The 17118-nt window shown below is 41.7% G+C and overlaps 1 protein-coding gene across 1 annotated transcript in view; it reads right to left on the bottom strand.

Moving 5' to 3' along the window:
* Positions 1 to 2476: 2476 nt before the first annotated feature.
* Positions 2477 to 17118, bottom strand: part of Napb (NSF attachment protein beta) — a 42716-nt gene continuing 28074 nt past the window's right edge. The window contains exons 6-11 of the mRNA XM_057780913.1: positions 14546 to 14601; positions 14325 to 14409; positions 9775 to 9879; positions 8125 to 8193; positions 7389 to 7439; positions 2477 to 6141 (exon numbers count right to left, since the gene is read on the bottom strand). Of these exons, the coding sequence (XP_057636896.1) occupies positions 6031 to 6141; positions 7389 to 7439; positions 8125 to 8193; positions 9775 to 9879; positions 14325 to 14409; positions 14546 to 14601 (477 nt within the window). The 3' untranslated portion in view covers positions 2477 to 6030. The remainder of the gene's footprint in view (positions 6142 to 7388; positions 7440 to 8124; positions 8194 to 9774; positions 9880 to 14324; positions 14410 to 14545; positions 14602 to 17118) is intronic.

Genomic DNA, 17118 nt, shown 5'->3' with positions numbered 1-17118 from the left:
TAACTTGTCACAGAGTGAGGAAGGAACTTTTTTTTTCTGAGCCAACTCGTTCATTGACAGGCTGCAAATTATGGTAGTAAAGAATGAATCATTTTGTTATCTATCTAGAGAGGTACTCTTATAAGGAATTTTAAAGGAGTGTATAAACCTAAACTACTGAGGAGTCTAATAAAGGAATTGTGTACTATAACCTATCCTTCTGAGTGTATAAACATTCTGAACTAACATCTGTGATCAGAAGTCATAAATGCTGGGCTTTCTTGGACTCAGAGTGTCGGGTTTAGAGAGAGAGGTGTCCTAAATTCTTTAGTATGGCCTCAGGTTACATAAATCTTTTACAAACAGCTTAGTCAGCATTACCTAAGGCATAGTGACACTAATAGCATTTTAAATCTCGAAATCACTTTCTGTCCTGCATGTAACTCAAGACCATAAAAAGAAACTTGTCTCTCTTGTAGCCCCGACCAGTTAAAATATCTTTTCCTGCAGTGTTTCTGAACAAAAGCTCTTTTTTTTTTTTTTTGGTTCCTGTCACTTATGCAATTCCAGGACCCAACATTTTTACACATAAAAAAGTTAGTTGGCTGAACTTTGAGTCTTTAGGATACATACCTGTATTATAAAACCAAGGTGAGGGATTTGTGCAGAGAGTTAATCATTATCCTAGGGTATCAACCAGATCTAGCAAAGAAACTGCATTCAGCAATTAGGTTGCTTTGGTAGCTGGGGAAATTCAGCTATTTTCCTAATTATCAACCTGAACTGTGATCTAAAGCAGCTCCTAGGAGGAAATTAAGCCTTGACTGCATAGCATTTCTTTGTATTCATTATTATTCATCAGAACTCTGTGTCAGCTAACATTACAATATAACTTAAGGAGGGGTCATCTTCTTGACAATCCACAGATAAAAATGCCTACTAGATTGGGATGTATTCATGAGATGAACTGCTGTGGGACAATAATCTTGTACCCTGTAAAGATTTGTTACTTGTATTTTAATAAAATGCTGATTGGCTAGTAGCCAGGGAAGAAGTATAGGTGGGGCGACCAGAACAGGAGAATTCTGGGAAGAGGAAAGAGTCAGTCTGCAGTCGTCACCCAGAAAGGAAGCAAGATGAGAATGCCTCGCTGGTAAAAGGGTACCAAGCCATGTGGCTAAGACAGACAAGATTATGGATTAATGTAAGTTGTAAGAATTAGTTAATAAGAAGCCTGAGCAAATAGGCCAACCAGTTTATAATTAATGTAGGCCTGTGTGTTTCTTTGGGACTGAAAGGCTGTGGGACAGAAACCTCTGTCAACAATGAACATACTACATACAGGGAAATGTGCAGCAGTACATGTGAGGTTACAGACAGAAGCAGAAGATATTCTGGAGTCTGTAGCCTTGTGGCCTTGCCTAACAAGGTTTTCCCATCAAGAGATTTTTTTTTCCTGGTGGCTGACACCTTGATTATTAATTACCATCTGCTGTTCTTATGACATGGCCCTCGTCACCTTTTGTGTTTCAACATAGTCCAAACTACAGAGGGCTCCACAGCCTTTGGTTTTACCAAAGTTTTCTGTAGTAGTTTAAAAAGTAGGTCAGGAAGTAGTGAGAACCTTTGGTTTTTTGCTGTTGGTAACTAAGGGAGATTGTAGATTAAATTTAACTTTCTAAAGATTTTATGTATACGGGTATTTTGCCTGCACATTTGTATGTCTGTGTACTACATGCGTGCCTGGTGCCCAAGGAGGCATCAGATACCCTGGAATGGGAGTTACAGACAGTTGCGAGCCACCATGTGATGCTAGGAATTCAGCTGGGGTCCACTGGAAGAGGAGCCAGTCCTCTTAATCACCAAACCTTGTGTCCAGTCACAACTGTAACTTGCTTAATGTCAGACCATCGTAACTGTTCACTCTGGCCATTTGTACAAGCTAATGAAGCCAGGCTCCGATTTCCTTCATAGTAAGGAAACCAACTGAGGAGAGACACTGGGGTCACCAGACCTGCAGTGACCCAACAATTTCTGATAGCACATTCATTTTAAGTTGTGAATCTGTTATAGCTCTGGCCAAGTTCTGTAACTCACTGGCAAGGGGCTGTACTTCCCACCTCCAAGGGCAACAATAGTTCCTGTGAAGATACCTGCCTATAAGATGAAAAAGGCCACATATGGCCTTTTCAGGGAAGGGGAACATAGGGCTGCCAGGTCCCTCCCAGAACTCAACAGTTCCCAGCAGCCACTTTTCTGTTTGCCTTGCAAGTGACAGTGAAGCTCAAAGGATACAAGGAAGGGAAGAGATGAGCTTGGCAGCCACTGGCACCTGACTCGCAGCAAGAGAAGATACCAGGGTTTCCTTCTAAACCTCAGCTAGCAGAATCATCGGGTGAGCATGGCACAAAAAGCCTAGCATCAGTAAAGTCAGTACTCTAAACTTGATAGGAACAACTTCAACTAGTTCTGGTAGCAAAGACTAGTCAAACCAGTATTGATAATTTCCACTTTATTTACTGTACAAGTTCACATAAAACATCCTTTCAGCTAAGGTAGACTTATTGTTACATGGTTAGTTTTTATAATGTACTCCCTTGCCTGAGAGCAACTCAGGACATCAGAGGGCCTGCTACTGGTCATAGTTCACACTGCAGCAGGCAGGTCACGGGCATGCTGTGCTGCCAGATCCTCCACAGTCACAAAGGTTTGTATTTGGACATTTTAAATGCACAACATCAGAGGGAACAATAAATGCACAAGGGTTGGTGCATATACTTTGGTTATAGTAACACCACCACACATGGTTACAACTGTGCAAAAATACTGTTTTATGTCATTAAATAAAAAAGGAATTCACACAAGCTATAAAAATGTTGCCACAAAAGCAAAGCTTTTCAACTGACGTAACTATGAACTATCCCCAGATGCTCTCAAGTATGAGAACTATAACAAATGATCATTGTGTTTTGTTCATAATATTCTAGAGACCTGGAAAGCCCACACCTAGGCATCTTGAGACATTTGGAGAAAGTAAGCTTGCATACTTCTGTCTAGATTTTTTTCCTCATTCTTTTACTTTCTGTCAGGTCTGTTCTTAGGTGGTCTTGCTACAATGTTTATTCTAGTCTGTTCTGGAAATTATGCTCTTCTTCCTTGGCCTCCCAAGTGCTGGGACAAAACAAACCCGAGCACTGACTGATCCCAGCCTTTCCTTTTTTTGTTTGTTTTGGTTTGTTTTTTGAGATAAGGATTCACATTGTAACCTAGGCTGGCCTGGAATTCACTGGGTAACCTAGGCTGGCCTCAAACTCAAAGCAATCCTCCAAACTCTATCCTCTTAAATACTATAGGATTACAAGTGGCTATGATGCTTGCTCAAGCACTTATTTGACTTCAGGAAAAACAAATAACTGAAAGAATACAAACACTACTTAAAAAACCCAACACTTCTCTAGATAGGTATGTTAGGGAATCATGATGAAAGGTAAACCAAAGTGTCTTACAAGATACCATGTGGGCTTTTCAATCATCACACCAGAAGACTGAAGAAGTGAGGCAGAGTACAGAGACTGGCCAGTGCTCAAATGTTCTCCCACTGGAACTGATTTACAGCCATTTACACATCTCTTTTCCACAGCTGCCTGTAGTTGGTTGTGAATAAAGCAATAACCCACTTTTCTATAAACCAGGGTTTTAAAAAACTTATTTTTAAGTGTATGCATTTTGTCTACATGTAAGTCTGTGTGCTACATGCATGCCTGGTACCTGTGGAGGCGAGAAGAGGATGGTGGATCCCTTAGGACTGGAGGTACAGATAGCTGAGTCCCTCATATGGTTGCTGGGACTTAAACACGGGTACTCTGGAACAGTAGATGAGGTATCTCTCTAGCCCAATAACTAACTTTTCTGTTTGTCTTTGCATAAGAGATTCTAATGGAGTCAAGAAGGATATACGAGGCTCAAGTACAAATTTTACCTTTGGTGCAGCCAGCTATCATTCAGAAACACCCCCTCCCCGCAAAATGTGCCAGGTGGTAGTGGCGCACGCCTTTAATCCCAGCATGCAGGAGGTAGAGACAGGCGGATCTCTGTGAGTTTGAGGCAGCCTGGTCTACAGAGCAAGTTCAGGACAGGCTCCAAAGCTACACAGAGAAACCCTGACTTGGTGTGCAGGGGGAGAAAAGAAAATAAACTCCAAAAACCATTGAAGGGAAAAGGAATCCTCATCAGATTCTAGGGCACATTCCCTCTTCTCCAGACATGTGGAGGCCTCTGAGTTCCCTGCACACACACCCTTTTACCACCGGGTCAGGACTAGAGAGTCTTCACAGTGCCTGACAGACACCTACCACTTGTCCCCATGGGCCCAATCTCAACTTCATCGCCTGCTAATATTTTCTTTAAAAATATTTTTAAAAATTGATTTATTATTTTATATATGGGTATTTTGCCTACATGTATGTATATATTCATTTACATGTATATGCTTATCTGTATGCATGTGCTTATTGAGGCAGAAGAGGGTACTTAGAACTCCTGGGAGCACTGGAGTTACAGGTGATTTTGAGCCACTCAGCAAGGGTGCTGGGGCTCAAACTTGGGCCCCCTGGAAGAACAGGAACCATGTCTCTAATCTCATCCTGCTACTTTCACTTCTGAAAGATCTGAATTTCTCAACAGTCCTCAAACTCTCCTCCTTTAACCCTGGTCCTGGCATAGCCACTCTACTGCACAGTTCGTGCCGCCAACCCTACTCCAGGGCCATCCAAAGATGAAAACATCATTCCGGTGCCATTTGATACCTGTCTGTCACACGACAGCAGTACATTAGGACTATGAAGTATTTCTAGTAACACATGCTCTTTAAGCACAGATCATCTCAGCATACAAATGCACAGGCAACTCAGGAAGCAAGACCATGTCTACAGTACTGTATCAGCATATAAAGTAGCAGGGAGAGTCAAACTCTGAAATAACAGAGCATACATCTTATATAAATCAAATGGGACAAGGGAACTCATACATACACGTGAAGTCACTTCAGTTAAGAATAAACCAGGGACTATCAGGCACAGGTAAGGTTCTTATCCAACCAGATATAACAAACACATGCCACACTGACCCCCACTTAACTACCATGCCCAACATATGGACACTAACCACGCATTCTCAAGCTTCAGCTGGAATCTTCTGTCCAGCTCTGCTCAAGCTTGGCATGACCATGGCCCAGAAGACAATGTGAGGAATGTATAAGTGTGAGAACAAAGGAGATACCAGTTATAACATTTTTGTGAAAATATGAAGAGATTTCTATTATGACTAAAAGTGGAAACTCTTGGTAAGGGAAAAAAATTCATTTCTCATAGATTGTGTAAGTTAAAAAAATATATATCAATGAAATCCACCTTGACATTCATCCATATAATAAATAGGACCACAGAACCTGCCAGCAAGTTCCTTCCCCTTATAATGCAAGTGATGCCAACAGATCCCAGCTGTTTTCAGTGCCTGCCGTGTACATGTGAGCATATGGGGCAAAATAAAAAGGAAATGAATTCATCACTAGCACCATCAAAATAACTATAAAAGAAAGCCAGACAGTTTCTATCTGAATTAAAAACTTATTCCTAATAACCATCCTAAACTAAACCACTTGTATAAAGGGTCCATTCAGATACCAATGCACAATGCAAAGCATCTATAAAACTGGGTTGAGTACCAGAGTTTAGGAAAAAAGGAAAAACACATGGGGACATTGACCATGGGCCCTGAAAATATCAGAGAAACAGGAATAAGATTCGGCAGTACTTCTCAGAAAACTATGAGGACTCTGATAAGCATTATATACTTTGGCTGTCATAACCACAAACTGAATAGAAGCTTCCCATTCTCACAGTAACACAGACATGGCGAGCTGAAACTATGACATAAATTGTGTGGCTTATTTACAACAAAATTAAGTCATTAAATGGGCATCCCAGAAAGATTGCTTTGCCTGAAGACAAAACTAAAAAGGAATGAGCTGCATGCCACAAAGAGATCAGCACTTCACTTGAGGTCTCCATCTCCTTCTCCATCCCCTTGGATGGACTTCTTGATACGAAGCAACATGGTGGTCAGCCACTGATCCAAGCGTGATATTGAGTCAAACTCCTTCACCTGGTTTAAGGAACAAGGAACAGGAATTATACCCTGAAGCATATTGAAAACACAATATGACAGTGACCTAAGCTGTCTGAAGATGTTACTGTAATAACTCACTGACTTTGATTAGAAATTATTCATTCTAATTTATAACTTTTCTCAGTAAAAACAGTTCGTAGCCAGGTGGTGGCGGCACATGCCTTTAATCCCAGCACTGGGGAGGCAGAGGCAGGTGGATCTCTGTGAGTGTGAGGCCAGCCTGGTCTATAGAGTGAGTTCCAGGACAGCTAGGACCACTGCACAGAGAAACCAAGTCACAAAAAAATTAAACAAACACAAATAAACAAAAACACTGCCCCAAAACTGTTTCCTTTATTCCATAAGCCTGTGCATTTAATTTTTCTCTGTATGTGAACATGTGCATGGCAATTCAGAAAAGCTATTATAAATGCAAAGGTAAATTCTTTATACAGAGGACAGTGGACATGGCATAAGAGTTAGAAAGGTGGAAGAAAACTATTATTTACTGACCATGAAAAAAAATATAATCAAATAGTTAGGGGATGGGGGCAGAATTCCCTTGATGGGTCTCAGCACACGCAAAGAGAGACAGTGACATTGGCGAGAGCACTTGGAGGTGACAGTTATCATATCCCTTTCACTGTCACTCTAGAAGTTATCATTCCCTTTCACTGTCACTCTAGGACTGAAGCTGAACCATTCCAGGCTGCTGAGAATCTGCTTGACTTTGAACACAGGATTGCAAAAGATAAAACAAACAAAAAATAGAAAAAAAAACCCCACAAGTACAAAGAAAGTAACCTATAACACAAATACACCACAGTACACCAAATGCCCAGTTTTGATACTTCAGTCTTAACCATAAGCCCTCCTTTCCACTGTCAGTTTTCAGCACTAAAACTCCGTGTGACAACTCTCACAACAATGTGTGTGTCAGGTGCCCATGGAGGTCAGAAGAGGGCACTGATCCCCTGGAATTGGTGTCACAGATGATTATGAGCTGTGGCATGCTCGGAATCCAACTCTGGTCCTTTAAAGAGAAACAAATGTTCTTCTAAAGCACAGAGTGATCTCTCCAACCCTAGAGGATCGAGCTTTGTGGACAAACAAAACATCTTTAGAAAATACAAGCAACCGAGCCACATTCAAATAAATGTTCAAAATTTACACAAGGTAAAGAAAAATGAATTTTTATACTATAAACCTTTAAAAATGCAATATTCCCTAAAGGTGTAACTTACTGCTTCAGTGTAAGCTTCACTGTTCTGCTCTTCATGGGCTTCTAGAAGTTTCTGGTGATATTAAAAAAAACAAGAAAATACTTTCAGCTAGAAAGTCCTGTTTCTGAAGGAATACTTTAGACACAATCCACTTTGGTATCTCATGAACTGATGTTCCTAGTATCTCACAAAACAGGATATAACCAGATATAAGTATTACCCAAGAAGAGGATCTAACTTTGTACTGCTTTTTAAGTCTGCCTACTTTGGAACAGTGTTAAATACTAAACCTTCTTGACATAGGAATATCTACAATGAAAGAGCCAAGTCTGAGGCGCTCAAGTAATGGCTTGTCTTCATTGTCAACTTTGTCACTATTTAAACACATCTTTGGGTGTTTCAGGAAAGGTTTAAGTGAAGAAGGAAGAACTAAAGAAGGAAGACCCACTATCTCTTGAGTTCTGGACTGACTAAAAGGGAATAGCAAGTGATGCACCAGCATTCATTTCTCTCTGCTTATTTATTCATTGGAGACACAGTGTGACCAAACACCTCATGCCCCTGGTGCCATGATGGACTGCCTATCAAAACTGTAGCCAAAACATACTTCCTCTATTACTTCATTACAGCAATAAGTCCAGTAACCAGTACACCCCCAGAAGAGTTACTGATGAAAACTACACCCATCAGCTGCCCCACTTTGGTGCCATCACCCAACAGTAAAGGCTTTTGTCTTCAAAGTTGCTTTAGTACGTACTTTCAATAATTTACATTCTCTGGAGTCAGTAAATGCTGGAAACATTTCCTCGTATTTCTCAAGAGCAAGCTGAGGAAGGAAAACAACTGGTCAATCTAAAACTTAGTGAACTAAGAAAGCTGTCAATGCCCTGTTAATCCAAAAAAACTATTTCAATCCCATTTAATTGTTGAAGAAACATGTTAAACATATCATAACAGGAAGCCTATTTATGTTAGCTATTTCATTTCAATCGAGAATAAAATTTCTAAAAATTTTTAGATTTCAGTTGGGCTACTGGACAGAAGAAAACTGAATAAAATCTAATTCACTTGCCAGGATCTATACTTGTCTGCTAAACTGAAACCTTCTTCACATCCTCCAAATGCCAAATACCCATAGGGCAGGAATGACCCTGGCACAGTTTTTCTTTGCGGGTCTTTGAACGCTAGATGGCAGTGCCAAGGCTGCTCAAGCCCAATCCTGCTTTCTAGTTGTCCCCTTGCTTTGCAGTTTTCTCCAACCTTTATTTTAATTCCACTTCTTTTTTTTTTAAAGATTTATTTTTATTTATTATATACACAGTGTTCAGTCTCCATGCCTGCAGGCCAGAAAAGGGCACCAGATCTCATTACAGATGGTTGTGAGCCACCATGTGGTTGCTGGGAATTGAACTCAAGACCTCTGGAAGAGCAGTCAGTGCTCTTAACCTCTGAGCCATCTCTCCAGCCCCTTAATTCCACTTCTGAGGTTGTCTGCACACTTTTTAAGAGTACTTAGAAGCTGGGTGTGGTGATCTATACCTTTAATCCCAGCATTTGGGAAGCAGAGGCAGGTGGATCTCTGTGAGTTCAAGGTTATCCTGGTCTACACAGTAAGTTTCGGGACAGTCAGGGATACACAGAGACACCCTGTCTCAACAACAAAAAAGCTAGTAGGGGCAATGAGGTAGTTTAGCAGGTAAAAGCAATTTGCCATCATGTCTGACTTGAGTTTGATCCATGGGTCCTATATGGTAAAAGAAGACTAACTCCTAAAAGGAGTTCTCTAACTTCCACATGTGTGCTGTGACATAGCCACAGGCAATCCCTTCCTCACAAAAATAAGTAAATAGCAAGCAAATGTAAAAAGGACAGAGGACATTAATTTTACTGTCTTCTCTCTTAGTTCCCCATTCTACTTAAGCAACCACTAATGGAAACGTGAAGGGGACAGCACTGCAGCTGTCAAAAAGATTCAAACTTACACATCACAGAAGAACTATTATTTTTACTTGTATATGTTGGGGCAGGATAAGTATGTATTCATGTGGCTGTGTGCATCTGCACATAAGTGTGTACATGTGGGGGTAAGGGGTCAATATCAAGGATCTCTCTGTCATCCTCCACCTTATTTTTGAGATGGAGCATCTCTCTGAACCCGAAGGATCATCACTTGGCTCAGGGACCAGCTTATCTCTGCCCTGCTCCTCAGTGCTGGAATTACAGATGTGAGCCACTGCACCTGACTTTTACATGGGTGCTGGGCATCTGAATGCGAGTCTGCAGGTTTGTGAGTTAAGTCCTTTATCAGCTGAGCCATCGCCACAGCTCTGTGTGAAGAGACATCAAGAGCGACAAAGCATGTCTTCTCAAGAGTAAGGTAAGTCATCAGAAAGGAGTATGTTCTCACCTTGGCATTCAGCTCATCCACTATAAAATGACAGAGCGCTGCCTTGAAGAAGTAATCCTTTGCACTGTACTTCAACAAGGGGTTATCCATAGTGTTTGCTCCTACCTAGGCAGAGAAGACAGTAAAGTCACTAGCACAGGCAAACAACCCACCTACTCACCTGTTTTATTCTAAAAAATACTTTTTAGTATCTTATACTGATATACCCAATACCACATAGTACAAAGTTTTACTAGATAAGAAATAATTATTAGGCACAGGAACTGTTAAAAATGTCTAAAAATACGTTTGTTTCTAAGATAATGAAAAAGATCTAAACTTTCCCCCATTCTTTTTTTTTTTTTTTTTTTTTTCGAGACAGGGTTTCTCTGTAGCTTTGGAGCTTGTCCTGGAACTCCCTTTGTAGACCAGGCTGGTCTCGAACTCACAGAGATCCGCCTGCCTCTGCCTCCCGAGTGCTGGGATTAAAGGCGTGCGCCACCACCGCCCGGCTTCCCCCATTCTTCCTATGAAGTGCAACTAGAAGTTTATTAAGAAACACAAATGTCTATTCCATGACATTTTGATTGCATTCTGACAAAGTTTGCTTTAGTCAGAGGTGGAGCTAGCCATTAACTGACCAAAATTAAACATGGAGGTCTTGAAGGACTGAGGACAGACAGGAGATAGGAAGTAGTAATGTAGGATTATTTGTTCTTTTGACAACCAATCTCTTGAGTTATTTATATATTTTGGAGATCAGACCTCTGTCTGATGTGGGGTTGGTGAAGATCTTTTCCTATTCTGTAGGCTGTCGCTTTGTCTTGTTGACCATGTCCTTTATTTTACAGAAGCTTTTCAGTTTCAGGAGGTTCCATTTATTGTTTCTCTCAGTGTCTGTGCTACTGGGGTTATATTTAGGAAGTGGTCTCCTGTGTTCAACTGTACTTCCTACTTTCTCTTCTATGAGGTTCAGTGTGGCTGGCTGTATGTTGAGGTCATTAATCCATTTGGACTTGAATTTTGTGCATGGTGATAGATATGGATCTATTAAGAAGTAGTAAGGTAGGACTTAGAGAGGATCTCAGCTTTTTGGACTGAGGAATGGAAGAGAAGAGAGGAGGTCACTGGTGGCTTCTCCATCACTTCTCTGATCATTCAAGGTTCTTACCCCATATCTGACTCTCAATGTTTTGTTGATAAAGAATGATTAGATAAACACTTCAAATGTCTGTGAACAGAGGCCCAGGAAAGCCAACCAACCAGGGGTGTGCAATCTGGGAAAACCCCATAGGGGATAGGGGGAAGGGCTACTGGGTTTTATTCTTCTTTACTATAACCCCAACATAGAAATAAAGAACCTAGCATCCACAAGTTCCAGGAGAAGTCAATTAAGAGAGAACAGAGGTCATAAGAGGCCTAACAAGGGTGGGAACTTCTACATCATAATGGTAAGGCTACTTTCCTCTGCCCAGGGAGAATGAGAGTTTCCTTCCTAGGTATTAACAAGGCCAAAGGGGAGCCTGAGCTCCACCTCCACCAACACCCCTAGCTGTCTAAACAATTAACACTGTTTAGGGCCAGTACAAAGAGGGATGATAAAAATCTGAGCAGCCTGGAGCACAATCTGAAGACCGCCAATGACAGCACAATCTGAAGCTGACCACAGAGGCAGCAGACAGTTTGAGGGGACAAAACCTCAGAGGGACGGGGTGGGGGTGGGGGTGCGGTGGGTGGGTGGGGGTGGGGTGGGTGGGGGTGGGGTGGGTGTCCCCCCTCCACTCCTGTCCCCAAAGGCCCATCTCCTCTCTCCCTTCCCCCCCCTTTTCCCATTTACTTCCCTCCAATAAAAGCCCCTCCACGGGAATTGTCACATGGCATCTTTCTCTCTCCAGCGCTCTTTTTAAATTACAATACCCATCCTAACTGCCACAAATAAAGATGAAGAGGAGCTGAATATCAATCAGTCCTTATCATTCTCCGCCTCCTGACTGTGGAGGCCATGTGACCTGCTGCCTTGTATTCCTTCTGCTGTGAGTTCTGACCATAAAGGATTTATACCCTGGAACTGTAACACTCCCCTCCCCCACCCCTCTGTGGTTTTGGTTTTTTGAGACAGGATTTTTCTGTGTAACCCTAGCTGTTCAGGAACTGGCTCATAACCAGGCTGACCTTGAACTGCCTGACTCTGTCTCCCAAATGCTGAGGTTAAAGGCAGTGTTACCAATGCCTGCCTAAACCTTTCTGTCTTTAAATTACTCTTGTCAGGCATTTAGTCACAGCAACACAAAAACTATGTAATATATTACTTAAATACTAAATATTAAAAAATGGCAATATTTTTTGAGGATTAACTCTATATATGTCAACTTGGTGCCCAGATACTAGCTAAATATCACCCTGGATGTTTCTGAGTAAGATTTAGCATTTCAATCAGCAGAGAAGAAAAGCAGACTTCCCTTCCCAACAGGGATGGGCCTCAGCCAACTTACTGATGCCTGGACCAATAAGAAGTCTAAGCAAAAGGCTGGTGAGATGGCTTAGAGGTAAAGGTGCTTACACCAAGCTGGGCAGCCTGTTAATTTCCTGGATTCCTGGTGAGAGAACTGACTTCTACAATTTTCTTTGCATTTACCCTTTGCCCCAATAAGCAAATATAATAAAAAATACTTTTTTTTTTTTTTTAATTTAAGAAAAGGACTTGATAGTTCTAGAATTGAGACAAAGCTCTTCTGCATTTGGGCTAGGCTCATATAATCTGTTTTCATGATAGATCTGGGCCATCTCAACCACTACTACTGAGAGTGAACCCCTAACATCTTTCTTTTCTTCCTGCGCTCCAATCTATTGCTCTGTCTGTCTCTGGAGAACCTTAACTAATATGCTCTTTGAATTGCTCTACACACCCAGTTCAAGTCCTATTAACAGTGAGGCTAGATTCACTGTAGGATAACATACTGATCCCAACATTTATGTTAATTCAAGGGATCCAGCAGGAGGACAATCTTGAGAAGGACTGCAGGACAGATAGTTCCTGTTTTCAAATTTCCCTGTAAAGATACCTTTGTCAGGGCCGGGCGATGGTGGCGCACGCCTTTAATCCCAGCACTCGGGAGGCAGAGGCAGGCGGATCTCTGGGAGTTCGAGACCAGCCTGGTCTACAAGAGCTAGTTCCAGGACAGGCTCCAAAACCACAGAGAAACCCTGTCTCGAAAAACCAAAAAAAAAAAAAAAAAAAGATACCTTTGTCAGAACTAAGTGATACCGGCATAAAGCTAGACGGATGGATGGAGTAGAGCCCTGGAGTGAGACAACTGCCAGACCACTGAGGAGTGCTTTTACCCAGGGACCGTGATGTTAGAGTGAAGGTGGATCCCTGGTTAACAGGCACACGAATAGCTTAACTCACTGGACCAAAGACCTGAACCAAAGGGCAGAAATCTTAAGGCTCTTAGAACAAATTACTGGTTAAAATGATTCATGATGCTCAATTTAAATATACAAGGATTCAACAACAAAATACAGATAGTAAAAAGGAAAAGACAAACTAAGAGTTCATAAAAATTAAAAATTCAGAGGCTGGCGAGATGGCTCAGTTGGTAAAGTGCTTGTTGCCTGGAGACCTAAGTTTGAGTCCCAAGACCCAGACATAGAAGGAGAGAACCAATTCCTTCAAGTTGTCCTCTCTTTTCCACAGGTTTTCTGTACTCCATTTTCTACACTCACATACTCCACGCACACACTCCACACACACAAAATAAATACATGTAAAAAATTATTTTAAAGATTAAAAAATCTAGATCAAGGCAAATAAGTAACAGAATAAAAAGGAAATCCATACAACAGGAAAAAAGTGTTAAGTTATTCCTGACCATAAAGAACTTGTATCCTAATATCTAGGGTTAAAGAATTCCTAACTCTCAAAATGAAAAAGGACTCAGACATTTCACAAAAAACAGAAAACAGCCAGTGGGCACATAAAAATTAGTATAACTCAGCTGAGAGAAAGAAGAAATGACCCTTCACACTCATTAAGCACCACAGAGAGATGCTAGTGGGGATGTAGAGAAGTTGAGCCCTGGGCACTGTGCTGGGAGTGCTCAATGATTCAGTACTCTGTAAGATTCCGGTAGTCCTCAGTAAGGCAGGCTTGGGTGTACCATGAAGCCCAACAATCTCTATTCCATCCCCAAGTATGTAGCCAAAACAACTGAGAACATGTTCCCACAATAGTTAAGGACAAATGTTCACAGCAGTATGTCCTCAATAGACCCTAAGTGGAAGCACCCCAAATGCTTACTAACAGATGAACATATAAACCAGAGTAAATATTATTCAACCATGAAAAGCAATGAAACATTGACACATTACAATATGAAGAACCTTGAAAACACTGCGACAAATGACACAAGAACAGATAGTGTAGTATTCTATATATGTGAAAGGGTCAAGAATGGCAAACCAGGGAAACAGAAACCAGGCTGTCGTTCTTTCCAAACTTCTTTGGGAGTGCCGGGAATGTTTTAAGCAGTCGGTAGCAGTGATTGTTACAAACATAACAGTGTCCTCACCTGCTCGTAGATCTCGATGGCTTTCTGATACTGCTCCAGCTGTGCAGCGTAGGCTGCCACCTTCAGCAGACACTTGTTAGCAGAGCTGAAAGTAGCACAGTGCAGAGTAAGTGACATGGCCTGAGGCCACTTGCTTCTGGCAGAGATGCTCAGATAACAGAGATGAGCTATCCTTTACCACATATGAAAAGCCCATTACAGATATGAAGAAAAGCACGTACCTGTTAGATTCTTCTCCTTTGTAATAATCAGCAGATTGCTCATAATGTGCAATAGCCTGAAAGTACATACATGTAATTTACAAACAATTCATTCCACGAATTGCATTTAAAAACTACACATGGAGGCTGGTAAGATGACTTGGCAGGTTAAAGCGCTTGCTGCCAAGCCTGGCACTCGAGTTTGATCCCTGGAACTCTGATGGTGGGAGGAAAGAAGGGATTCCTGCAAGTTGTCCCCTGACCTCCACAAGCATGTCATGACACATGTGCACACAAAAAATAAATGAATATATGTAAGAAAAAAAATTAAAACTACATGTACACCGATATTTTTTTTCCTATAATTAAGCTTATTCCAGTGACAAATCTTTCTGAACTTGGTCTCCTCAGCAAATACAGTAAAGCATGTGGCCCTGAAGCCTCCTGGAGAAAGAATGGTTGATTTCATCCGAATCTATCTGTGGAATGGGAAATGTTCCTCTTAGGCTCACATATTTGACAACTTGGCCCCAGTTCATGGTGCTGTATGGAGAGGTTATGGGAAAGTACAGGCTTGCTGGAAGAAGCCCTCACTGAGGGTGGGCTTTAAGAGTTTACAGCCCCATCCCACTTCTACTTCCTTCTCTCGTGTTTGACATTGAAGATATGATCTCTTGGCTTCCTGCTTCTACCACAAAGTCTGTCGCTGGCTGTCATGCCTCCCTGTCATGATGGAATCTATCCCCTTGGAACTCAAAACAAAATAAGTTCTTTATTCCATAAATTGCTTTTGGTCATGCTGTTTCATGTACAGCAACAGAAAAGTAACCAGTAGTTACTTACTCACGGCAAATGGTCCAGCTTCCACTGTAGTCAGGGTGGCCCCATGACTAGTTCTCTGATAGATGTGAATAGTCAAAGATCTTACTCAGTACCCTTTCTTCTTTTCCACTTTCTAAAAGTTATAAGACATGGTCAGGTCTGGGGTGACTGAAGATGGCCAAATTCTATCAACCTGCTTCCTAACTGACCCCTTATCCCAGAATACTCATCCCTGTCAAATCTGCACCCTGGAGTATTAGTTTAGAGGGCTCTGAAGCCATTAGACTCTGCAACTTACTGCAACAGCTTTGGCTTTTCCTACCACCACAAGTATCACCTAAGCAAAGGAGTTCCTTCCATTTAAAATATGTGACACCCAAGCAATAGTCAAAGGGATGGAGAAGAAAGCCAGATGCCCTCATTGGGCTGTGACAAGAGTATTAGTGAAATCAGACCCGACCAACACTTTAGAAGGTAGACCACACTATCAGAGCCCCAAAGTATGCAAAGCAGTTAGAAGAACAGGATGGTGGTATATACTGCTTTAATAAATCTGATGAGAGTGGGCGGAGGTGGTGCATGAATAATCCCAGCACTTGGGAGGCAGAGGCAGGTGGATCTCTGTGAGTTCAAGGCCACCCTGAGCAGTTAGAGAGTTCCAGAGCAGTTAGAACAGCTACACAGAGAAACCCTGTCTTGAAAATCCAGAAGGAAAAAGAAAAGAAGCCTGATGAGGATGAATCTGGAAATAATTTGCTGCTTTTCAGGCAGTTACGGGGGCAACAGAGCATGTATACTGGTAAAGGCCTGAAAAATCAATGGCTTCTACAGCCCAAATGGTAACAGGTAAGTCTGTAGGAGGCTTTAAAACAGGGATCAGATAAGCATTTTTTGCAGTGGCTTAAATCACACTTTGGGGTCTAGGAGTTGACTGAGCTCTGCTGCAGTACTCAGTGATCCTGTAACAGTACAGCCACCAATGACATCGGAATACGTGCTGTCTAGAGACTGACAGGACACCTTCATTTTCACATGATTTCAACATTTGAAAGAGTTGACTGGGGGAGGGCGGGTCAGAGGCACATGGAAGTCAGTGGATACTCTGTGGAGTGGGTTTTCTCCTTCCACTTTGTCTGGGTTCTGGGGGTTGGACTAGTTCATCAGGCTTACACAGCAAGTGCTTTACCCCAAGCCACCTCACTGGCCCAATTTTTATCAGTCACAAATGGTTTTGATTCTGATGATTAAGCAGTAAATCAGTTTTGCTAGCTTTTAGACATATATAAGCAAGCAATAGGTTTGCAGTCCTCTGCCTTAATTTACACAGCTTTCCCAACAGGCCCCAAATATACAACTACTGGACTAAAGGTGCTAGGTACAGAAATAAGAAAACAACTACAATGAAGCAGGCTTGAGAACTACGCCTGAATACCCCTTTAAAAGCCCGCGGCCTCAGCCTGTCTGTAAAGTAGTGATTACAGCTCCCAGAGCCAATACTACCAAAGTCTCTAGGTTGTGGAACATCCCAAGGATACACACTTGAACAGTTCTTCAATAAGATACCTCTACTCTGTATCTCAGTCACATAGCCCACCTACCTACTATGCTCTCCAAACGGATTTCTTCAATGTTATTTATAACAGAAAAAAAAAAAAAAAAAAAAAACCTTCACTGGTTCAACATGTGAGCCTCATACAGTTAAAGGTAAAGGGTAGAAGTGCCAAGTCAGAAAAAGGTTAGGTACACTATGACCCCATTTTAACAGATAGAAA

This window comes from Chionomys nivalis, chromosome 9, assembly GCF_950005125.1.
Source record: "Chionomys nivalis chromosome 9, mChiNiv1.1, whole genome shotgun sequence".
In the NCBI taxonomy this organism is placed as follows: domain Eukaryota; kingdom Metazoa; phylum Chordata; class Mammalia; order Rodentia; family Cricetidae; genus Chionomys; species Chionomys nivalis.
This window is presented reverse-complemented; position numbering and strand designations above follow the sequence as displayed.